We start from the raw sequence: 19,758 nt of genomic DNA on the forward strand, positions 1-19,758 counted from the left end.
GACTACAGAGAACAATTCGCACCTATGCTATGGAGATGGGAATGTCTCCATAGCATAGGGAGATGTACCGTATATACTCGAGTATAGGCCGACCCGAATATAAGCCGAGGTCCCCAATTTACCCCCAAAAAACTGGAAAAAATTATTGACTCGTGTATAAGCCGAGGGTGAGACATGCCTGTCCATCCCTGTGTGTCGTCCATCCCTGTGTGTGTCCATGCATCCGTGTGTGTGTGTGTCCATGCATCCGTGTGTGTGTGTGTGTGTCCATGCATCCGTGTGTGTGTGTGTGTCCATGCATCCGTGTGTGTGTGTGTCCATCCATCCCTGTGTGTGTGCATGCATCCGTGTGTGTGTGTGTGTGTGTGTCCATGCATCCGTGTGTGTCCATCCATCCCTGTGTGTGCATGCATCCGTGTGTGTGTGTGTGTGTGTGTGTGTGTGTGTGTGTGTGTCCGTGCAGCCTACCTGTGTCCAGCCTGCCTGTGTCCGTCCAGCCTGTGTCCGTCCAGCCTGTGTCCGTCCCGGCCTGCGTCCCGTCCCGGCCTGCGTCCCGGCCCGTCCCGCAGCTCTTCGTCGGTGGCCATTCTAGGATTCAAAAGCCGCGCCTCCGTCGGTGATAGGCGGAACACTCAATTTCCCACTGACTGCTGGGAAATTGAGTGTTCCGCCTATCGGATGTCCGTGATAGGCGGAACACTCAATTTCCCAGCAGTCAGTGGTCCGCCTATCATGGACGTCCGCTCATCCTCATACTACGGACGAGGATGAGAGGACGTCCGTGATAGGCGGAACACAGACTGCTGGGAAATTCAGTGTTCCGCCTATCACAGGCGAAGGCGGAGACGGAGGCGCGGCCTTTGAATCCTAGAATGGCCGCTGTCTGTCTGCTCGACACGCTGATCGGGCAGACAGACAGCGATGACTCGAGTATAAGCCGAGGGGGGCACTTTCAGCCTCAAAAAAGAGGCTGAAAATCTCGGCTTATACTCGAGTATATACGGTAGTTTGTTTTGTAGTCCTAATACATTTCCTATCCTAAGGTGACAGCACTGCTTCTCCATAGACAATTTAGTTAATGAGGGTTGTCCCCCCCAGAACAGGAAAGGTGTTATTGGCAGGCTCACCAGGAGAAAACAGAAATGTCTGCAAAAAAAAATAAAAAATTCAACCACCACATCTAAGGGGCTAGTAAGCTGCAATTTAAAAGAACTATAAAAAATAAAATACATTTGTTACTTGGGTTTAAATGCTCTTTAGCTCTAGTGGGTTAAATCTGGGACACATCAGTGGTTGACAGATTGATATTACATTTCCTAATGACATTATTTTCTTCTAGAAACACTCAGAAAATGTGTCACAGCGACCTCTGCATGTTGAAGTGCTGCATTCTTTGGTCATGGCACATCAGAGCTTTGCATGCAGTCTTGCTGCGTGGTTGAACAAACTCTTGGCACACTCAAGCAAGTATTATTGTATTGTGTTTTTTAATTTAGGTCTTCCTAGCTTTTGATTCGGTAGCTCTGTACCTAGCCTTATTTTCATATATTATTTTTTATTTTATTTTTTTTGTCATACATTGGTTAGAGGTAGATTTCTGTGATTCACTAGGAAAATAAAGTGAGACTTTGTCCTCATTAGCAAAACACTGAAGAAATGCATAAATACTTGTATAGCAGCTTTTTTACTTGGCAAAGAACTTGCATTTCAATCTTTTCAGTCCTGAGATTTGCACAGCCCATCACAGTCGGGTGGATGCCACCACTTTTCCCTGTTTTAATAAAAAACACACTTAAAGGAGAAGTATAGCCAAAGCTTGTTTGGCTGTACTTCTCCTATGCAATCCATTTTGCACTCCTGTGACCCTATTTAGCAGAGAGCGGACTGAAGTCCGCTCTCAGCTGATATCACATAAGTCAGTCCAGGCACTGCCTCGTGGCAACAATGCAAGTCGAGATCCGCCAGGTGCCTGGACCGACACCTGGCTCAGCCACTCAGTGAGCCATTGAGTACCTGAGCCGGCCACCCCCTCCGCAGCCCAGCACTCCAGTGAGCAAGGAGTGGCTAGAACAGAGAGCCGTAACTGACAGCCAGCAGCTCTCTGCTCGGGGAGCTGTCTGAACTGAGTGATCGGCAAAGGTGCTGAGGGACAGATGCAGCATCTGACTGATGCTGCATTCACCTAGGTAAGTAGGAATCTTAAAAAAAAAAAAAAAAAAAAAAAAAAAAAAGTCCAAACCCTTTCTTTAAACCGCTTGCCGATCAGCCACTGTAGTTATACTGCGGCAGGTTGGCTTGGCTGTGCAATTCGATGTAGGTCTAAGTCGGGCTCCTACACAGCTTTGTGGGCACGCGCTCCCATTGGCCAGCAGGGAGCCAATGAGCACCAGTTATCATTCCCCCGCAGTGACAGGGTATCTGCCTGTGTAAACAAGGAAAATCTCTGTTCTGAAAGGGGAGATCACACAGATCCTGTCTTTCTGCTATGCAGGAAGTGAGATCTGTGTGTTGTCCCAGTGAGCTGTGTGTTGTCCCAGTGAGTGTTGTTGTTCCCCCCCCCCCCCCCCCCCCAATACAGTTAGAACACACAGTGAGGGAACAGTGAACCCTTTGATCACCCTTTATGTTTAACCCCTTCCCTGTCGGTGTCATTAGTACAATAACGGTGCATGTTATTTTAGCACTGATTACTGTAGTAATGTCACTAGTTCCCAAAAAAGTGTCAAAAATTTCCGATCGGCCCACCGCAATGTCGCAGTCCCACAAAAAAAAAAAAAAAAAAATCACTGATCACTGCCATTACTAGTAAAAAATAAATAATAAAAATGCCATAAATCTATCCACTATTTTGTAGGCGCAGTAACTTTTGTGCAAACCAATCAATATACTTATTAGGATTTTTTTTTTTCCCCTAAAAAACGTAGCAAAAAACAAATTGACCTAAATTGAGATATATATAATATATAATTTGGAAATGTTTTATAGCAGAAAGTAAAGAATGTGTGGGGGTTTTTTTTATTTTATTTTTTTTCTAAATTGTTTTTCCCTTTTTTGTTTATAATGTAAAAAATAAAAACGTCAGAAGTGATCAAATACCACCAAAAGAAAGCTTGATTTAAGGGGGGGACATAAATTTTGGGTACAGCGTCACAAGTCCACACAATTGTCCGTTAAAGCGACACGGTGCTGTATCGCAAAAAATGGCCTGGTCATAAGAGGGTAAATCCTTCCGGGAATGAAGTGGTTAAAGCACCCTTGTTCTAGTCTTGTTTGGCACAGGAAAAGAGCAGCAGTAGTGAGATTGGGTCCCCCTCTTCTTAGTCTGCTCTCTTCTTCTGCATAGATTTTCCAGCATCGCCACATGTACATGGTCTTACTGTTGCCGGTGATGCTTCAATTAGTCATTTTGTTTGCATCACACAATGATAAATGTCTACGCAATGTGCGATATTCACACACACAAGTATTTACAGAAACTGCATAGTGTATTGATCCCAGCGTAGTTACTTTTTAACTTTTTTTGATTTATAATGGCTGTGAATTATTATGTTTTCTTAGATTTGGAATAATTCTTAACTCTTATCTGCAATGTTTTTTTTTTTTTCTTTCATAGGTGATTTCCGACAGATCTTTTGTCATGTGTGTCTGGAGCCAATCAGAACTACCAGAGCAAGGGAATTGTGCTTTGTCAGCTTATTAATTATGTGTGATGCCAAACTTCATAAAGGTACATTTTAGTGTTAAAATGTAATTCCAGCCTCAACAGACTATTCTGATCAATAAGAAATTCTATTTTGGCTGGTGCTTCAATTTAAATTAAGAGTTTCTTATTTTGAATATTCTGTGAAAAAAAAAAAATCAAACCATAGGCCAATATCTGGAAAGGTAAGTGTCCTTATTAAAAGTCAGCAGCTACAATATTTGTAGCTGCTTTTTTTTAATTTGTTTGGTTGGGGGGGTGGGGGACTGCAGCAATCTGATGTTCTGTTGTGTTGCCACATTTATATAGACACTGAACAAATGTTTTTCTAGGTTTCAAGAAAGCGCTGCATGATCTGATCTTCAGCAGCTTCTTTATGGAGATGGAGTATAAAAAGCTGTTTGCCATTGAGTTTGTGAAGGTAACTAATTTCCTTCTCTCATGTGTACTGCATGTGTTAAACTGACCCTGTCGCCAACTTCGAAAAATGCAGGTATAACTTCTTGGCAATTACAAAAAAAGGAGAAAGCCCAGGTAAAACCCAACTAATGCTAAAGCTGCTCTGTTCCACATTCTAAACCAAATCTATCTAGCCCTGTAAAGAAAGAAAATCACTGTACTTGCTTATCCTGCAGCCGATCCGATCTTGTCCCAGCATCAGCGGTCAGCCATGGCTTCACTGTGTAGGCGGGTGCAGGAGAGTCATCAGACAATGGAAGCCCCATAGTAAGTCTATGGTTGATGTCACTTTCTATTAATTTCACATCCATTGTTGGTCCTCTCACCTGTACAGAGCATCCACCATTGGAGACTGGCCCGGATCATGTGCAGAATAGGCAAGTACGGCGAGTTTTGTACTTTTCAATAAAAATACACACCATGTTTGCCAAAGATAACTGTTCATATCTAAGAGCCTTCAAAGTAGTTCTTGCACTACTTCGGTCTGACTGTTATGCGACTTGAGGTCCATAGACCTCCATGTAAAACTTCAAAAGTTGGTTGACAGTTGCACCTGCATGATTCGGATGCGATTTGGGTACAACTTGTGAATCCCGGCAATGGAAAAAAAAAAGGAAAAGCATGGGGGCCCCCCCCCCCCCCCCAAAAAAAACCTGGGTTGGTGACTGCACAAGGGGGATATTTAAGAGATGTCTCATGGCAGAGCAGGCAGGTGGCAGGAGCCTTTGTCGGAGCCAGAGGTTTGTATTTGTGTTTTTTTTGTTTTGTTTTTTGTTGTGTTTTTTGTTTTTTGTCAACTGTGGACGGCATGATTAATGATGGCTCTACACTGGAGGCATAATTTTTTTATTTTTTTACTATTAAATAAAGACTTGTCAAACTCGTGTTGTCTTTACTCTAGTTTTTATTTGTTTTGTGATGGGTAGGAGTAATATGTACCCCATACCCATTTACATGGGGGGGGGGGCCTTGTTAAAGGAGGCTTCCAGATTCCAATAAACTCCCAGATCCGGCAAGGGCTGTGGGGTTGAGTCCCTTGTACCCATCCACAAGGGGACAGGGGCCTTTTATTGTTCAGGAGGGGGGGGTGTGCTCGCTAGTATGTACCCCCCCCCCATTTCCTAAAGGTCTGGTATGGGTTTTGAGGGTGACCCCCACACCTTTTTTGCTTTAGCTTTTAGCATAATGCATACCTTACCCGAAGGGCCTGGTATGCATTGGATTGGGACCCCACAGCATTTATTTTTCTTTGCCAGAATTCTTCTTCCCCCTTCTTTTTTTGGAATGGAGGCTGGCAGCAGAATTCATAATGAACTGAAGGGGGAGTAGCCTATGTAAAGGTAATAAAGTGAGGAAAGAGTTTCAGTAGGCAAGATGAGAGATAACCATTGAGTTAATTAGAAGTTTTGTGGTGTCTTTAGTTAAGAGACATTTTTTGGGGATGTTGAGGCAGCAAGATTGGGACAGTGATTGGATGTGGAGCTGAAAGCAGAGTTCAGAGTCCAGGATTACACCTAGCACCCTGGCCTGCGGGTACGGGTTGAAGGGGAAGGGGCACATTGGGGGAGTAAATATTATGAGCTCAGTTTTGGTTAGATTGCGTTTAAGGAACTGGTGTGACATCTAGACTGATATGTGTGTAAGGAAATTACTGGTGTGTGAGCAGATTGATGCAGACTGGGAGTGAGCTGGGGAGAAGTTATCTGGGTGTTTTCAGCATAGAAATGAAAATGAAAGCCATGGGAGGCTATCGGCTAACCGAGAGAGGAAGTGAGCATAGTCAAAGTCCAAGAACAGAACCTTTTGGGGGGACCCCGACAGAAAAACCAAGTGGAGACGAGGAGCTGCAATTGTAGGTGACACTGAAAATTCAGTGTGATGGGTGGGATGAGAACAAACGAGCAGTAGTGTCACAACAAAGGTAAGGCGTTTTTTTGAGGAGGAGATGGTGGTCAACACTGCCAAATAGGTCCATGGGTAGGAGTACAGGGTGATGACAACTCGTTTTAGAGTTTTATAGGGATGGGGTGGCATCGCTACTGGAGGCCCAAGAGGAAATGATGGTCGGAGACTGTGCACATGCTATGTTTCTTATCGTACATCATGGGACACAGAGCCATAGTAGTTACTATTTGGGTTTTAGGCCACCTTCAGCTGATGGACACTGGCACGCCCTAAATTTAAAAAGTGCACTCCCTGTATAACCTTTCCCACTGGTAGGAGTATCTGTTTTTTTTTCGCCAGTGTCTAAGGTGTCTTCATTTTTTCCAGAACTTTGTTTCTGTGGCAGAAGGGTCATTGCATTTTTTTGATGTGGTGGGAGCGGTCAGGGTCTATTGAAAGTGACCGCTCAGATTCGTAAACAAAGGTTTTTGTTTGTGTTGCCAGATGGTCCTAAAAGAGGACAAGCCGCATCGAAATCTCCTGTTTCTAAATTAATTTGTCAAGTGATTGTTCAAACTTATGGTTTTTAGAGGAAAGTTCCTCCTTTTCGTATTAAAGCGCACTCCACCAGGGCTGTTAGTGCTTCTTGCGCAGTGCATCACCAAGCCTCCATGGCTTAAATCTGCAAGGCCGCAACTTAGTCTTCAGTCCATAGATTTACCAGATTCTCTCCAGTAGTTGTAAAATGCATGAGGACATCGCCTTTGGGCGCCTTGTACTGCAGGTTGCGGTATGAGTCCTCTAGCCTCTTAGTGCCCTACTTTTGTTGTGTTTCCCTCCCTTCAGTTGGCATTGCTATGGGACATCCCACATAGTGTGAACAAAATAGCTGATAAACAGCGATTATTAAACTCCGCGCCACTAAAAATAATCGGATTTGATCAATAATCAGTGAAAAATAAAATAACTAATAGCTGCTCCCTAAAAAAACAAGGAAAAACTTGTCATACTGGAAATATACTAATGATAGGGGCGCTAGTGCAGATGTAAATATCAAAAAAATGTGAAAAAAAGTGACAATCATAAAACATCTAAAATAATCCACACCATATCACAAAGCTGCAATAAACAACAAAAAATGCAAGCAAAGTAAATAAAGTCCCACGTTCGGGTAATAGAACTCCAAAGTCCAAAAACAAATGTGATTTTTTCAGTGAAAAACTCCTTCTGAATCCATAAATCAGAAAAAATTGAAATCTTCTATAACGTGATAAAACGTCCCTTCACCAAACAACTTATGGATAAGGAAAAACAACACCCCACTTTTAAAGATAAAGATGTCTTCTTACCAGATGCTGTTGACTACTTTAATTAAAAAGATAGTCAAATAGGCTTATGCAGGTTGATTCCCTGCTGACATGGAATGTGATGGACCTCATATGGACAGAAGCTTCCTCCTCATAGGCTCAGATAGGACATAAAAAAGCCAAACAAAATTCCATAGCATAATACCGTTTAATCATAAAATCAATTTAAAAACATAAGGCCAAGTGGCTGCTTACATGTGTAGGTGCCCAACCTGGCACTGGGGCTGCTTGCTTAAAACAAAAATTTCGTAATGGATACGTAGTTCCTCGTGGTGCAAGGCGTGCGTTCCACCGAAGGGCAGCCGATGACCAAGGACGACCGGAACTAGACGTAAACGAACGTGACTGGATACCGCCTCGACGTACGTTTCGTTTGACACGTCATCAGGAAGCGTACCCAGTAACAAAAGTCAATGTTCTTTATAGTGTCTTGATTAATCCATAGACCAATCAAGAAACACTAAATTTGATGCGCAGCCTCAGTCCCACTTAAGGCTAACAACAATAATGAATCCTTGAAGCATAACTAAAAAAATATATAATAAACATTTCGAACATATTACTCCCAAGACGAAGGGATGAGTTATATATTCTAAAATAAAAAAGTTTTTTTATAGAGAAATATAAGAAGGAATGTACTTATAATCAAATGGAATTATCCATTGAAAAAAAGGGGGGGACAAATTCCTTGCAATTTGTAAATTAACCACTAGATGTCAGTCTAAAGACCAGACATATTCTAACTTTAGCCAGACATAGAAGACAAAAAAAGGGCGGGCAATTTTTTATAATTAATATTTAGATAATTCTTAAAAAATATAAAAAAATTCCTGAATATCCTACCACCAAAAATATCCGGCCTTGTCTCTATCTGCCAGATGTGAGGGAATATCAACCAAAATCAACAGGCAGAAGAAAACACCAAGTAACTCTAAAAAAAGGTTGAAAATAGGAAGAATGGGAAACTTTTTAATCATTGGACAGAAAGCAATTTAGATCGAGCTCTATATTCATTCCTAAGGGTTGCATAGTCTGTAAATTATATATCCACTTCGTTTCGTTCTTTGATATTTCCCTTGTCATATGGGTTCCTCGCCAATGTCTTGAGATCTTATCGATCCCATAAAATTTACAGAGTGAAGGATCGCTATCATGATGTGTTTTAAAATGTCTAGACACGCTATGATTGGGAAACCCTTTTTTAATATTTGTAAGATGTTCATTAATTCTAATTCTTAGCTGTCTGGTAGTTCGACCTACATACTGCATGGAACAAGGGCATTCAAGCACATAGGTTACATGGTCTGAGTTACATGTAATTAGTGGTTTGATTTTGTAATCCAGTTTAGTGACTTGAGATTGAAACTGAGTAATCTTCCTTGATGAACCGGGTCCTCTGGTGGTCTTGCAAGCTTTGCATCTAGTGCAATAATGGAAGCCGGATCCATCAAGGAAGGTTACAAGTTTTTTTGGGGGGTCCGGAACATTAGGAGCTAATTGGTTTCTCAAACTCGGTGCCCTTCTGTAAATAAATTTAGGATTCTGGGGAATGATCGAGGCCAGATCTTTATCACGTTGTAAAATGGGCCAATATTTTTTAAAAATGGTTTCAACTTGTCTATATTGCCTATTAAACCCTGTCACAAAAGGTATTACTCCTTGATGTTCAGTTTTAACCTTTGATACCAATAAAGATTTTCTATCCATCTGTGACACCTGTGTTACCACTTTCTCTAAAGTTTTTTGTGGGTAACCTTTTTCCAAGAACCTACTGGTTAGCACTTTGGCTTGTGAGTGGAAATCTGACTCCTCCTCACAATTCCGTTTTAATCGCATATACTGTCCTTTTGGAACAGCCCCTATCCATTGTGGGTGGTGGCAGCTATGTGTGGGCACATACCCATTTCTGTCAGTGACTTTAAAATAGGTTTTAGTCACAAACTTATTGTGCTTTTTTGTAATAGTAAGGTCTAGGAAGTTCACCTGCACCTTACTGAATTCAGCTGTAAACTTCAGGCAATATTGATTAGCATTCATATTGCTCAAGAAGTCTTTAAAGCTCTCTAAAGTACCTCTCCAAAAGAGAATTGCATCATCTATATATCTTTTATAAAAAACAAGAGATTTATGCATGTTTTTATAGATGGTTTCTGATTCCCATTTATTAAGAACAATATTGGCTACGCTGGGAGCATAGCGCGCTCCCATGGCCACTCCTGATACTTGATTGTAGTACTCATTGTTGGCCCAAAAAAAATTATTGGTCATAGCAAGATCTAGGCCTCTGATCAGGTAATTTATCTGGACCTTTTTTAATTCAGATTCTTTTGTTAGTGCCCACTTTGTTGCTGTAAGTGCATCTTTATGCTGGATGTTAGGATAGAGTGACTCAATATCTACCGTAATCATAATAATATCTTCTGATGCCACCAAATCCTGGCAGGAAACTCTTTTGGCTACATCTGGCAGTGAGACTTCAGGGGGTAGGGAACCCACTTTAGATCCATTGACCAAAGCCAAACCAGTCTCTAGCACCCCTAAGAAAAAAATCAATACCAAACAAGTGGGTAACTCTAAAACTCATTACTATCCACCCCCTAATTCCTATCCCCACTCCTCCCCTCGCCCGGTACATACTTATAATAGGTACGGTCCTTTGGACAATAGATATCCTGATTATAATTATTATGAACCACCAAGAAATCATTTTCCACCGAGGCCTCCTAGAGGTGCCTTTAGGGGTAATTTTAGAGGGAGACCAGGGCCTCATCAAAACCACTATCAGGGGGAAGGGAGAGGATGGAAAGGGCCTTACCGTATTCCTCCTAGCCCTTACCCCCCACAAGAACCTATAGAAAACGAGGAAAGAGAGGAGGCAGGAGAAAGAAAAAGAAAGAGAGACAATTAAATAAGGGTATTTTCAATCTAGCAGGCGTCGAGCTCTCTGAGAAAGAATTAGAAGTATTAAATCAGGGTTTAAAATTTGCACCTAATAAAGATGTGAACAAGTTTGAATTATTTGTTGATATCGAGAAATACGTGAGGAAACTTAATATTAAAAAACATTTCATTAACCCTAATATGGGGACTAGTGTCCCTACCACTGAGTCTTTATATGTACATAGTGGGTTAAAAAATAATTCTGTCTTTAATCCTAAGAAAGGAACGCATCACCACATAGAAGTGTTTAAAAATATGGTTCAACAAGATGTGAGGAATTTAGAAATTAAAAGACAGGCTAAAAATAAAACCATATGGGAAAGCATAAAAATGATAGAGGAAAATAAACAGATAGTGATAAGAGCGGCAGATAAGGGGGGAGGCCTCGTGATATTATCCCGAGACTATTATTATCAGGAAATGGGACGATTATTAAATGACACCCACACCTACAAAAAATTAAACAGTGATCCGACGTCAAAAATAAAAACATTATTGATAGAGTGGGTAACTGAGGGCCTATATAAAGATATTTTAAATCAAAAAGAAGCAGATTATCTCATACCACACGCTCCCAAAATTCCGGTTATGTATATTTTACCAAAAATACACAAAAATAATGAAAGACCTCCAGGTCGACCTATAATAAGCGGGATAGAGTCCCTGTTAGCCAGGCTGGGAGAATATCTAGATGGTTTTTTTAAACCACTAGTGAGAAATAGTCCCTCGTATTTAAAAGACAGCAGAGATCTGTTAGTACTTTTACAGGATTTGGTGGCATCAGAAGATATTATTATGATTACGGTAGATATTGAGTCACTCTATCCTAACATCCAGCATAAAGATGCACTTACAGCAACAAAGTGGGCACTAACAAAAGAATCTGAATTAAAAAAGGTCCAGATAAATTACCTGATCAGAGGCCTAGATCTTGCTATGACCAATAATTTTTTTTGGGCCAACAATGAGTACTACAATCAAGTATCAGGAGTGGCCATGGGAGCGCGCTATGCTCCCAGCGTAGCCAATATTGTTCTTAATAAATGGGAATCAGAAACCATCTATAAAAACATGCATAAATCTCTTGTTTTTTATAAAAGATATATAGATGATGCAATTCTCTTTTGGAGAGGTACTTTAGAGAGCTTTAAAGACTTCTTGAGCAATATGAATGCTAATCAATATTGCCTGAAGTTTACAGCTGAATTCAGTAAGGTGCAGGTGAACTTCCTAGACCTTACTATTACAAAAAAGCACAATAAGTTTGTGACTAAAACCTATTTTAAAGTCACTGACAGAAATGGGTATGTGCCCACACATAGCTGCCACCACCCACAATGGATAGGGGCTGTTCCAAAAGGACAGTATATGCGATTAAAACGGAATTGTGAGGAGGAGTCAGATTTCCACTCACAAGCCAAAGTGCTAACCAGTAGGTTCTTGGAAAAAGGTTACCCACAAAAAACTTTAGAGAAAGTGGTAACACAGGTGTCACAGATGGATAGAAAATCTTTATTGGTATCAAAGGTTAAAACTGAACATCAAGGAGTAATACCTTTTGTGACAGGGTTTAATAGGCAATATAGACAAGTTGAAACCATTTTTAAAAAATATTGGCCCATTTTACAACGTGATAAAGATCTGGCCTCGATCATTCCCCAGAATCCTAAATTTATTTACAGAAGGGCACCGAGTTTGAGAAACCAATTAGCTCCTAATGTTCCGGACCCCCCAAAAAAACTTGTAACCTTCCTTGATGGATCCGGCTTCCATTATTGCACTAGATGCAAAGCTTGCAAGACCACCAGAGGACCCGGTTCATCAAGGAAGATTACTCAGTTTCAATCTCAAGTCACTAAACTGGATTACAAAATCAAACCACTAATTACATGTAACTCAGACCATGTAACCTATGTGCTTGAATGCCCTTGTTCCATGCAGTATGTAGGTCGAACTACCAGACAGCTAAGAATTAGAATTAATGAACATCTTACAAATATTAAAAAAGGGTTTCCCAATCATAGCGTGTCTAGACATTTTAAAACACATCATGATAGCGATCCTTCACTCTGTAAATTTTATGGGATCGATAAGATCTCAAGACATTGGCGAGGAACCCATATGACAAGGGAAATATCAAAGAACGAAACGAAGTGGATATATAATTTACAGACTATGCAACCCTTAGGAATGAATATAGAGCTCGATCTAAATTGCTTTCTGTCCAATGATTAAAAAGTTTCCCATTCTTCCTATTTTCAACCTTTTTTTAGAGTTACTTGGTGTTTTCTTCTGCCTGTTGATTTTGGTTGATATTCCCTCACATCTGGCAGATAGAGACAAGGCCGGATATTTTTGGTGGTAGGATATTCAGGAATTTTTTTATATTTTTTAAGAATTATCTAAATATTAATTATAAAAAATTGCCCGCCCTTTTTTTGTCTTCTATGTCTGGCTAAAGTTAGAATATGTCTGGTCTTTAGACTGACATCTAGTGGTTAATTTACAAATTGCAAGGAATTTGTCCCCCCCTTTTTTTCAATGGATAATTCCATTTGATTATAAGTACATTCCTTCTTATATTTCTCTATAAAAAAACTTTTTTATTTTAGAATATATAACTCATCCCTTCGTCTTGGGAGTAATATGTTCGAAATGTTTATTATATATTTTTTTAGTTATGCTTCAAGGATTCATTATTGTTGTTAGCCTTAAGTGGGACTGAGGCTGCGCATCAAATTTAGTGTTTCTTGATTGGTCTATGGATTAATCAAGACACTATAAAGAACATTGACTTTTGTTACTGGGTACGCTTCCTGATGACGTGTCAAACGAAACGTACGTCGAGGCGGTATCCAGTCACGTTCGTTTACGTCTAGTTCCGGTCGTCCTTGGTCATCGGCTGCCCTTCGGTGGAACGCACGCCTTGCACCACGAGGAACTACGTATCCATTACGAAATTTTTGTTTTAAGCAAGCAGCCCCAGTGCCAGGTTGGGCACCTACACATGTAAGCAGCCACTTGGCCTTATGTTTTTAAATTGATTTTATGATTAAACGGTATTATGCTATGGAATTTTGTTTGGCTTTTTTATGTCCTATCTGAGCCTATGAGGAGGAAGCTTCTGTCCATATGAGGTCCATCACATTCCATGTCAGCAGGGAATCAACCTGCATAAGCCTATTTGACTATCTTTTTAATTAAAGTAGTCAACAGCATCTGGTAAGAAGACATCTTTATCTTTAAAAGTGGGGTGTTGTTTTTCCTTATCCATAAGTTGTTTGGTGAAGGGACGTTTTATCACGTTATAGAAGATTTCAATTTTTTCTGATTTATGGATTCAGAAGGAGTTTTTCACTGAAAAAATCACATTTGTTTTTGGACTTTGGAGTTCTATTACCCGAACGTGGGACTTTATTTACTTTGCTTGCATTTTTTGTTGTTTATTGCAGCTTTGTGATATGGTGTGGATTATTTTAGATGTTTTATGATTGTCACTTTTTTTCACATTTTTTTGATATTTACATCTGCACTAGCGCCCCTATCATTAGTATAATCCCACATAGTAACTACCATGGCTCTGTGTCCCATGATGTAGACACAAGAGGCTGTGTCCCCTGATGAGAAAATAGGATTTTTATAACCGCATACCTGTAAAATCCTTTTCTTTGAAGTACATCATGAGACACAGAGGTCCCTCCCTTCTTGGTATACACGTGTATTGATTTTGCTACAAAACGGAGGTAATCCCACTAGTGGGAAGGGTTATACAGGGAGTGCACTTTTTAATTTAGGCCGTGCCAGTGTCTATCACTTGAAGGTGGCCTATAACCCACATAGTAACTACTATGGCTTTGTGTCCCATGATGTACTTCAAGGAAAAGGATTTTACAGTTAAGCTGTCATAAAAATCCTATTTTTTGGCCTGGCGAAATGTTGCCGAAAAACAATATGAAACCAGAAACCTTTTACATGAGGCTAGTATGGATGTATTTTATTACCCCAATCAATCTGCCCGCTACAGACTCTTTGGTTTCCAAGGGCTGCACATCCTATACCAATGTAATATGGCCCTTTTTTTGCAGGTTGGCCACCAGGGGTGCAAACTAACCCTTTAAAGCCCAACTGTAGGCTAAGAAATTAGAAACCAATAAAGTCGGGGTGCTTTAAAATAGTTTTTGACTTAAAGTGACTGGATTTATGTTACATTTAGCATTTGTTTTTCAATGTGTGTAATTTGTGCACTGTGATAACTGGAAATCTCACCAGTTGCAACGAAAATCTAAAAACGGTTTATTTTGTTTCTTGACAGTATTACAAACAGGTTCAAAAAGAGTATATGGATGATGATCGTGATCGAAACATCGCAGTTACTGCTATTTCAGTTCAGGTCTTCACTGTCCCCACCCTGGTAAGTAAAAACAAGCCCCAGTTTTCTATTTTTATTCCTAGCTATTAGAGACAAAGCAATATTGTTCTATAATAATACATCCTTATTGCAACATATGTTTATTATCTCAGGAATGTCATGTTGTATGTTGCCTGCTGTTCCAGGCCATTTCTGTGGTATCTTATTCACTAACAGATGTCTGAGCAGTTTCACGTCTACATCTCCTGTATAAATAAACACCAACATCCAATGTGAATCTTTCTGAGATTCTTGTATAACATTCAGAAAAATGTTTAATATAGATATGCAGTTTCGCTCTTACCTGCTTTGAGACATACAATAAATGGCAGCTAGACTCAAAATGCACTCACTGAATCGGATCAGGCTGTGATTGGTTGCCAGAGGTTACAATTTATCATTACCGCTCACTGACTGGTTGCTAGAGGTTACAGCACACATTATGGCTCACTGGTTAGTTGCTAGAGATTACTGTATATCATTGCTGCTTACTGCCCACACATCATAGACTGGGGAGGTGTGGAGACCCATTAATAGACAGAAAACTCATAGGGATCCAATAAATCCAGCAGTGCTGGGGGGAGGGTGTGATTAATGACTGCTGATTTTTTTTTATTTTTTTTATTTTACTGACTACCAATATAAAGAAGAGTTTCAACACTGGCCACCAATGTAATATGGGTTTACACTGACCATTAATGTAAGGGGGACCTTCACACTGGCCACTAGTGTGAATGAAAGGATTTTATAACAAGCCCAATGTAATGAGAAGATTTGCACTGACTACCAATGTAACTGAGGCATTTAGCCTGCGCTTACATTTGTGTGTGTCGACCGCATGCAAAATCACTTTCCTGAAACCAGACACATGCTGCCCTCTAGCAGATTCACAGCAGTACTATTTATTGTTAATGACACGCTCACGCATCTGCTGACATGTGCCTTGGCGCCGTGTTATTTTGAAAAAGGATTTATGCCTTTCTTCAGCATTTGTAGTGCATAGAGCAACCCATTGATACAATTGAGCTGCCCTACATGCGACCTACATTTTTATCCACCCTGTCAGTACACCTTTTGCATCCTAAAACCTCTGCACTCCAAACCTCCCCCATGCTCTCCTCTCTAATCCCCCTCCTCTTTAACTCTACCTGCCTCCTCTGCTCATCTTTGCACCCACCTTCCTTACCTCCATACATCTCCTCCTTGCTCTCTTGTGCACCCTAAATTGTAAGTCCTTCGCTGCCTACTTCAGAACACCCCACACTACCCTCCCCACCACCAATTTGCTTAGCTTTGCAGAACAGGCTGATCTTAGGCTTAATGACCATAGTTTTAGGCAGGACTTTCAAGCATGCCCCTTTAACTGCTTGACCACTGGGCACTTAAAGGGGAGGGCCACCCTGAAAACGAAAAAATATTAAAAATTACAAAAAAATATAAAAAAAAAAAAATGAAAATTTTTTTTTTTTTTTTTTACTTACCAGAAATGCCTGTTGCTAGGCACTTTCTCCTAATCTTCCTCTTCCTCCTCCGCGGAGATCTTGTGTCTTCTCCATTCGTCGTGGCGTCTTCTGGGTAATGAGTCACGCTGTGTTCTGGGAACTGTGTGTTCCAGAACACAGCGCGTCCCATTCAGAAAGCGCTGCGGGACTCGCGCATGCGCAGTAGCTGCGGGACTCGCGCATGCGCAGTAGGAAACGGGCAGTGAAGCCATCAGGCTCCACTGCCTGTTTCCCTTACAACGAATGGCGGCGCCGAGAGCCGAGGGACGGGTCGGCCTCGGGCGGCCGACATCGCGGGCGCCCTGGACAGGTGAGTGTGTTTATTAAGTCAGCAACTGCAGTGTTTGCAGCTGCTGACTTTTTTTTTTTTTTTTTTTTTTTTTTTTTTTTAAACGGACCTCCTCTTTAAACACCCTTAACCAGACCAATTTTCAGCTTTCGGTGCTCTCACATTTTGAATGACAATTACTCAGTCATGCAACACTGGACCTATATGACATTTTTGTCCTTTTTTTCACACAAATGGAGCTTTCTTTTGGTGGTATTTAATCACCGCTCGGTTTTTTATTTTTTGTGCTATAAAAGAAAAAATACAGAAAATTCTGTAAAAAAATGAATTTTTCTTTGTTTCTGTTATAAAATTTAGCAGATTAGTAATTTTTTCTTCATAAATTTTGGCCAAAATTTATACTACTACATATCTTTGGTGGATATTATTTGGTCTTTGTGAAAGTTAGAGTCCATAAGCTATGGTGCCAATATCTGAAACTTGATCACACCTGAAGCACTGGCGGCCTATTTCAATTCTGGAGACCCTAACATGCCATAAAATTACAAATACCCCCCCAAATGACCCCTTTTTGGAAAGAAGACATTCCAAGGTATTTAGTAAGAGGCATGATGAGTTTTTTGAAGTTGTCATTTTTTTTCCCACAATTCTTTGCAAAATCAAGATTTTTTTTTTTCACAAAATTGTCATATTATCAGGTTATTTCTCACACACAGCATATGCATACCACAAATTACACCCCAAAACACATTCTGCTATTACTCCCGAGTACGGTGATACCACATGTGTGAGACTTTTACACAGTGTGGCCACATACAGAGGTCCAACATGCAGGGAGCGCCATCAGGTGTTCTGGAGCACCCAGGACAATTCTGACATTTCTATCCTACATGTAAAAATCATAATTTATTTGCTAGAAAATTTACATAGAATCCCAAAACATTATTACAAGTTTTTTTAGCAAACACCCTGGAGAATACAATGGTGGTCGTTGCCTCGCACGGTATTTTGGAAAAAAAAACAGTTTTGTGCTTTAAAAAAAAAAAAAAAACACACAGTAAAGTTAGCCCAATTTTTGCATAATGTGAAAGATGAAGTTACGCTGAGTAAATAGATACCTAACATGTCACTCTTCAAAATTGCACACGCTCGTGGAATGGCGCCAAACGTCGCTACTTAAAAATCCCCATAGGCGCCGATTTTAATTTTTTTTTACTGGTTATATGTTTTGAGTTACAGAGGAGGTCTAGGGCTAGAATTATTGCTCTCGCTCCAACGTTCGCAGCGATACCTCACATGTGTGGTTTGAACACCGTTTTCATATGTGGGCGGACTTACGTATGTGTTCGCTTCTGCATGCGAGCACATGGGGACAGGGGCGCTTTAACCACTTACAGACCGGACCATTTTTTGCGATTCGGCACTGCGTCGCTTTAACTGACAATTGCGCGGTCGTGCGACATGGCTCCCAAACAAAATTGACGTCCTTTTTTTTTTCTCCCCCACAAATAGAGCTTTCTTTTGGTGGTATTTGATCACCCCTGCGGTTTTTATTTTTTGCGCTATAAACAAATAGAGCGACAATTTTGAAAAAAACGCATTATTTTTTACTTTTTGTTATAATAAATATCCCCCAAAAATATATAAAAAAAAATATTTTTTTCCCTTAGTTTAGGCCGATACGGATTCTTCTACATATTTTTGGTAAAAAAAAATCGCAATAAGCGAGTGATTGCTTTGCGCAAAAGTTATAGCGTTTACAAAATAGGGATAGTTTTATAGCATTTTTATTAATAATTTTTTATTTTTATTTTTTTTACTAGTAATGGCAGCGATCAGCGATTTTTATTGTGACTGCGACATTGTGGGGGACCCATTGGACATTTTTGACACATTTTTGGGACCATTGTCATTTATACAGTAATCACTGCTATATAAATGCAGTGATTCCTGTGTAAATGACACTAGCAGTGAAGGGGTTAACCAGTGGGTGGCAGTGTAGGGGTTAAGTGTTCCTAGGGGTGTGTTACTAACAGTGGGGGGGTTGGGCTTTCATTTAGTGAACACTGATCTCTGCTCCAATCACATGGAGCAGAGATCAGCGTCACTAGTTGCTAGGCAGAATGGAGAAATGCTGTTTACAACGGCATTTCCTCCATTCAGCCGTCTCGTGAGACGATCGCGGGAATGCCCACGGCGATCGAGTCCGCGGGTCCCGCGACCGGACTCACGGGGGTCCCGACCAGCGCAGGAGCACGCCGCTGGCGGCGCACTCCCGATGGCAGGGCGGCATTGAAGATTGGACTTACCTGTACGCCAATATGCCTGCCCGTGCCATTCTGTCGATGTACATCGTCGTGCGCTGGTCGGGAACCGGTTAAAAAAAAAAAAAAATTTTATTGTTCATTTTACTTTATTTTAGTTTGACTTTTTTTTTCCCCCAAAAATAAATTTTTTTTGATCACTTTTATTCCTATTACAAGGAATGTAAACATCCCTTGTAATAGGAATATGGCATGACAGGTCCTCTTTACAGTGAGATAAGGGGTCAATAAGACCCCACATCTCACCTCTAAGCTGGGAAGCCTGAAAAAAAAAAAAAAAAAACCTGGCTTTGATCGTATTGGCGACTCGGTAGAAGCACCGGAGGGCGGCGGGAGGGGGGTGTCTATGGCTGGGTATTGCAGGGTATCACCGACTATGGCTGGGTATCTCAGAGTATGGCGTTGCAGAGCATTGCAGAGTGTTGCAGGATATTGGCTGGTGTTGCAGAGCATTGCAGAGTGTTGCAGGATATTGGTGGGTGTTGCAGGATATTGGTGGGTGTTGCAGGATATTGGTGGGTGTTGCAGGATATTGGTGGGTGTTGCAGGATATTGGTGGGTGTTGCAGGATATTGGTGGGTGTTGCAGGATATTGGTGGGTGTTGCAGGATATTGGTGGGTGTTGCAGGATATTGGTGGGTGTTGCAGGGTATTGGTGGGTGTTGCAGGATATTGGTGGGTGTTGCAGGGTATTGGTGGGTGTTGCAGGGTATTGGTGGGTGTTGCAGGGTATTGGTGGGTGTTGCAGGGTATTGGTGGGTGTTGGTGGGTGTTGGCGGGTGTTGGTGGGTGTTGGCGGGTGTTGGCGGGTGTTGCACAGCACAGGAATGCAGAGTGTTGCACAGCACAGGAATGCAGAGTGTTGCAGAGTATTGGCAGGGAATT

The 19,758-nt window shown here is 41.0% G+C and overlaps 1 protein-coding gene across 4 annotated transcripts in view; it reads left to right on the top strand.

Moving 5' to 3' along the window:
• The window catches only part of UBR1 (ubiquitin protein ligase E3 component n-recognin 1), a 251,758-nt gene that overhangs the window by 48,219 nt on the left and 183,781 nt on the right, over positions 1-19,758 (top strand). For all 4 annotated transcript variants that reach the window (XM_077464559.1, XM_077464560.1, XM_077464558.1 and 1 more), the window contains exons 8-11: positions 1,340-1,463; positions 3,614-3,727; positions 4,033-4,121; positions 14,663-14,761. In XM_077464559.1, the coding sequence (XP_077320685.1) occupies positions 1,340-1,463; positions 3,614-3,727; positions 4,033-4,121; positions 14,663-14,761 (426 nt within the window). The remainder of the gene's footprint in view (positions 1-1,339; positions 1,464-3,613; positions 3,728-4,032; positions 4,122-14,662; positions 14,762-19,758) is intronic.

The sequence above is a fragment of the Lithobates pipiens genome, unplaced genomic scaffold, assembly GCF_037356315.1.
Source record: "Lithobates pipiens isolate NorthernLeopardFrog02 unplaced genomic scaffold, aLitPip1_a1.2 Scaffold_30, whole genome shotgun sequence".
NCBI lineage: Eukaryota > Metazoa > Chordata > Amphibia > Anura > Ranidae > Lithobates > Lithobates pipiens.